This window comes from Simochromis diagramma, unplaced genomic scaffold (genome assembly GCF_900408965.1).
Source record: "Simochromis diagramma unplaced genomic scaffold, fSimDia1.1 OVJJ01000481.1, whole genome shotgun sequence".
Classification (NCBI taxonomy): Eukaryota; Metazoa; Chordata; class Actinopteri; order Cichliformes; family Cichlidae; genus Simochromis; species Simochromis diagramma.
The window spans coordinates 1,235,893-1,241,211 of NW_024386898.1; the positions used below are offsets into that span (position 1 = coordinate 1,235,893).

The 5,319-nt window shown below is 46.7% G+C and overlaps 1 protein-coding gene across 1 annotated transcript; it reads right to left on the reverse strand.

Moving 5' to 3' along the window:
- Positions 1-1,997: 1,997 nt before the first annotated feature.
- irf2bp2a (interferon regulatory factor 2 binding protein 2a) lies at positions 1,998-4,619 on the reverse strand. The gene is made up of 2 exons (XM_040034383.1): positions 3,453-4,619; positions 1,998-3,143 (listed from the first exon to the last, which is right to left on the reverse strand). The coding sequence occupies exons 1-2, from the start codon at positions 4,282-4,284 to the stop codon at positions 2,419-2,421; spliced, it is 1,557 nt and encodes a 518-aa protein (XP_039890317.1). The 5' UTR covers positions 4,285-4,619; the 3' UTR covers positions 1,998-2,418.
- Positions 4,620-5,319: the final 700 nt, after the last annotated feature.

Sequence of the window (5,319 nt, forward strand, 5' to 3'; positions counted from 1 at the left end):
GTCTCATTGCATCATCTTTCCAGGTTATAAAAACCTGGCTCTCAACTCTGATATTCTCAGATGTGGCAATTTTAATTTGGTTGGCAGTATAGTGTGATAAGGAACAAGTAGGTCAACGAGTCAACTGATTAACAAAAAAAATTAAATAAAATCTCTGAGAACACCACGTAAGGTGGAATAAGGGCGTGTTGTTGATGAGCACAGTAAAGTGCTGTCCTTTATCAATGTGGGCTGCATTTCTCGTTTTAAAGTCCAACTGATAAGATAGCTTTCCAAAGAACGGGAAAAGGGTGTATAAACAAACAGCTGCCTGGAAAACGCGCACTCATGAAAAACACGTTTCAAGCTTTAAATCATACTGTAAAAGCTGACGCGTGCTCTGAAGTTACCTTTAGAGTTTCCTTTATCCTTTGCAGCCCTTCCAGTCTTCTCGGTTAGGGGACAATAATTATACCTGCTATTCTTAGTCGGCTAAATGGGCGAGTGCAAAGGCTGTGTTTTCATTCAACATCATGAATCAATCAGTTAATCGGGGACACCATGCAGCCTGTTAAAGAAGCGGGTAATCACAGCTTTCAGGTGCCTTCCAAAAATACCATCTTAAACATGTCTGCCAGAGCAAGAAGGTCAGTAAATCCCCGGCTGAATAGCAGATTCATGGGCACCACGGTGAACAGTAAAGCAACAATGTCAGAGCAGTTTGTGGGCCTTTAATTAAGAAGAAGAAGAAAAACAATCTGCTTTTGGATTGTGTGCTCTGTTTGAAAAATCAGGGAGCTAGCAAGAAGCAGATTACGTCTGAAAATAATTACGCAACTGCCTGCTAACACCAAGCCCTCCTTTCTGCTAGATATCATCCTCCATGTCTGGGTCTGTGTGGTCAGCTACTCGGGAGCTCTTTGTCTGAGAGAGAGCAAAAATAGTCTCAGGATTGCTTTTCATCTAGACATACAGTAGCTGCAGTTTGTCACTTAATGGCCCACTGTAAGCTCCTCAATGCTTGTAGAGACCAGTAAGGGCTGCCATTAGCGATACAAGAGTTTGTAGGGGGTTTTGTGCACGTTTGTGTGTGACTCCACTGTCAAAGAAATTGCAGCAGCAGTTGCATTTACATTTGAAGGCATACAGAGCGAGGCTGGCATGTAAGGCAGCGTGGATGTTTACTCCGTTCTCAGCGTGGGGAAGGGTGCTGCATTATGAGTGCATGTTCAGTGTGACACAAAAGGCTAAAACCGAAAGCAAACAGTGTGTTGCTGCAGTGCTAATTGTACCTAACGTATGCTTGGAGTTGGTTTGTGAAGCTGATTTTATTCGTTATCTGGAGTTTGTCATCTGCAGACTAAACCAAAAGTATGTTTTTTAATAAAAAAAATTCTCTCTCCTTACATATATATATATATAGGGAGAGAGAGAGAGATAAGTTATATGTGTAATAAAACAAAAAAAGCCAAACACCTTTGTGACGTCAGACACAATCTGCATACAAGCTTGGAAAATACACGTCACCAGAAAAAAAACCCAAGGGTGGTTATTTTCAGGAAAAGTCCAAATTTGCGGTCACACGGCGTGGTTTGTACTATTGTATCATGTTGACATTCATGCACGTTTTCATTACTGACTCGACAGATTCCAGCTGACTGAACATGACTTGGCACCTAGTTCTGCAATCAGTTAAAGCGATGCACAAAAGTCGAGGACAGTGTGTCTTGTATTTTTTTTCTTTTTTCTTGTTTTTTTCCCAGCCAAGCTTCTCCATGAATCACATAAGACATGTGTGCATAAAGAGAGACAGAAAAAAAAAGGCTCTTCCGTCCTGCAGCTTGAAACAGTAGCCTGCTCATGTTGTGTTGTGTTGTGTTGTGTGCAGCGTAAATCAAGTCTCCTGAGCCGTCACAACAACAAGCCTGCATGTCAGAGCCGAGAGCGCTATCTCGTCATCTGTCCACAGCCCCTTGTGTCACTTATTCACTCAAAATGAAGCAAGCTCAGACAATATGTTCATACAAGATCAGAAATTGTATTTGGCAATTTTTAAACAAGTGCATACAAGTACAGCTAAAAGCATTTTTAGTTTTGCCAAGTGCTCGTAGAGTAGCATTAGTCACATTCTACGTTAAACAGGAACTGCCACCAGACCTAGAAGTACATCAAGAATTTTTTGTTAAACATCAACAAAGAGGAACGTAGTTCATTATAATGAGTACATACCTTTATCTTCAAAAATATAGAAACACAATGTATTCAAAAATCAAAAATTATACAACCATGTTTTACGAAGTATACTCTTCCCTTGGGTCCAATATGTACAAGTCCGTTAGTTTGTTTGAATGGTATGTATGTGATATTTATATATTTATACTCATATTTTTTTGCTTCCCCTCCCCAAAGAAGTGTTCAGACAAAAAAAAAAGAAAAAAATCAAGGGTCCCTCTCCTTTTTTACTTTGACATCTCCTGCAAGGATGGTGGCGATTTCTCCTTGCATGAAAGCCCATGGTACGTTCGAGCCAACCAGGGGGCATTTCTCTCCACTTGGACAGTACACTTCACCCGTGGCGCCTTGCTGCTTTATGCTTTCCCTTGAGCATGGGAAGCAGAACTTGTGAGAGGGCACAGACGGGCACTGAACAAAGTGTGTGTCCTCCAAACGCTCGTGGCACAGCGTGCAGCACAGAGGTATGCTGCTGGGTACAGAGGAGTCCGGAATGCTTTGTGGGGGGTGCACTTGGTCCATGCCTGGCACATGGGGGGTGCCTGCACTCGGCGCCTCTCTCTGCGCCAGCCTCCTCTGATTAATGGAGGACGGCGACAGGGGGCTGCTGCTGTTCCTCCGGGTGGTGGAGTGGACTTGGTTGGCGTCCTTGGGAGAGCTGTTCCCACCTGCGTTGTCTGCAGCCATGATGAGCGCCGCCATGGGGGACTGACCATTCTGAGCTGCCTCCGGTGGGGTGGTGCGGGAGTGAGGGGATATTGTGGAAGGGGGAGAGGCGAAGCTTGGCGGGGGAACTGGAGGCATTTTCAGTCCGTCAGTAGGTGGTGGTAACCACTGCTGTCCCTCTCCGTTGAGCTTGGCAGCTGTCGCCTCTCCCTCCGGTTCAGGTGATGCTTTTCTCTTGTTGCTCCCCCGGGGATGTTTTCCTCTGTCTGGAGGTAGGAAAGGGTTAAACAGAGCAGTTGAGTTGCACAACTCATACAAGGATCAACAATTAGCCTGAAAGGGAGATGTGAATTTTGCCAATTCGTGCTGCACCACAGGCTACAAAACAATAACAAACACAGCAAAGGATTCAAAAAATTTATTTATAGCCCTTATAATATTAGGGCATGGCTTTATAAATACCATTTTTACCATCTTGACACATTCCTGGGCGGAAAATTAATAAATCAGTAATAAAAATTACAATTTTAAAAATGCACAGTATAGATAAAATATTCCTGCCTTTTAATGCTCACCTGACTTGGAAAGAGTGGGGCCGGGCTCATAGACCATAGCTCTTTGTGGCATGGGCACATGGTCCTTCTTGTACCTGGTCTCGAACGTGGTGTGCAGAGCCATCAGGTCCCTCACCGTTTTGCCTTTGCCCATCCAGTCCGGGTCTGCCCTGTTTTTGTGGCTGTCCGAGATCTCCGGCGTGAGACTGTCGGGTCTGTGCTTCTCCTTCAGCTCTCTGTCGTGCTCGGTGCTGGAGACCGAGGCGGGTCTCTTGCCCATGTCGGCGGGACTACCGCCCGCCAGAGTGGAGGAAAGCCCGATCGGGTTCCTGCCGTTGACGGCATGCCCCGGGGTCAAGCCCCCGTTAGGCAAAGGCACTAAATTCGGGGGCACCGTGTTATTCCTGCGCGGGTTGGGGCTCTGGCGGTTCAGCTCTGGTGGCTCGTCAGGCTTAGGAAATCCATTAGGGAGCTGGATGCCGTTTGTCTGCCCTCTAGGCTGATACTCTGGACCCAGCCTGGGCGGGCGGTCGGACAGAGGGTAGCGGTCCAGAGGCTGCGGCGGCCGGGAGCCCGGATCTCCCCCCGCAGCGTGGTTGATCGCCTGGATCTCCTTCCCGGAGAGCTGCGACTTCCCCGGCCCGGGAGACCTGCCCTCCTGAAAACCGTGAGCCCTTTTAAGCTGTCGGGCCGTCTCGATGACAAACTCAATGCGGTCTGCTCCTTCGTAGTTGACACATCCCCTGCAGACGGGCTCGGTAAAATCCCAGATCATGGCCCAAGGCATGCGGGGCAAGTCGCATAAATAACACGACTGCCTCCTGGAAGAAGCAGCGACCGCCGCGGACGACATAGCGCTCGTCGTCGACCCCCCGAAAAGAAACCCAAAATGTTGCCTTCTTCCCCCGCTCTCTCTTGTTTTTTTTCCTTCCTCCCGAACTCCCCCGCAAAAAGAAAGCGAATAAAGAGCAATTTCCGTTAGTCGAACAACAACAAAAAAATGTAATCTCGTCCTCTCTCCGACTTCTAGAGCAACAAGGTTGAAGTTTTAGAGGGAGAAGTTCATGACGGTGTGTACTTTACTACGGCGCTCCTCTATCTATCTCCACTGACTCTCCTCTACTACTGGCTCAATGTAGAAAGTGACGTCACAGCACTAAGCGCCTACATCCACTTCAGTTTCTATTGACTTGATTTCTTCGACAGACCCCTCCACCCCCCCTCCACCACCATCACTACCACCACCACCACCTCTCCCCCCACTTTACTGCAGCCTCTTGTCACTCACCACTTTTCTCTCTCTCTCTCTTTTTTAATATTTTAACTTAATCACCTGAGCTTCTGCCAACAAAAAAGGCACCCAGTTCAGCTTCACCTCCGACTCCGGAATAACCCACGCTACTGTTATTATTATCATCAAACCTGCAAAAAAAATAGGTCCACCGGTACCAGCCTGCACGCTGCTAAAAGAAATATGGCTGTAGGTTAGCAACAGACCGCCAGGGGATAATAAAAAAAAAAAGCGACTTTCAAGCTCCTCCGGTTGCTGCTTTGTCCTAAATTCAGAGCATTATCCGGTTCAGGCTGCAGCTTGTTTTTCTCAATGCACCGCGCCTCGACGCAGTGAGCTGCTGCTACTACTACTGTGCACTGAATGAGGTGGGTCGACCCTGAGAAAAACAGCGATTGTATTCCAATGGCAGATCTTATATTTATACAGAGGATCTCAAAAATGTGTTATTGTAGCACATGGGCACAATTTACAGGCTTATTGGAGCGACTTTACAGCCCGCATTTTCTCTCTTTTATTTGTGCCAGCTCACCAGGGTGAATTCAGGATGTACACTGTTAGCCTTTTAGTTATGATTAGATAATATTTTCCTGGCTT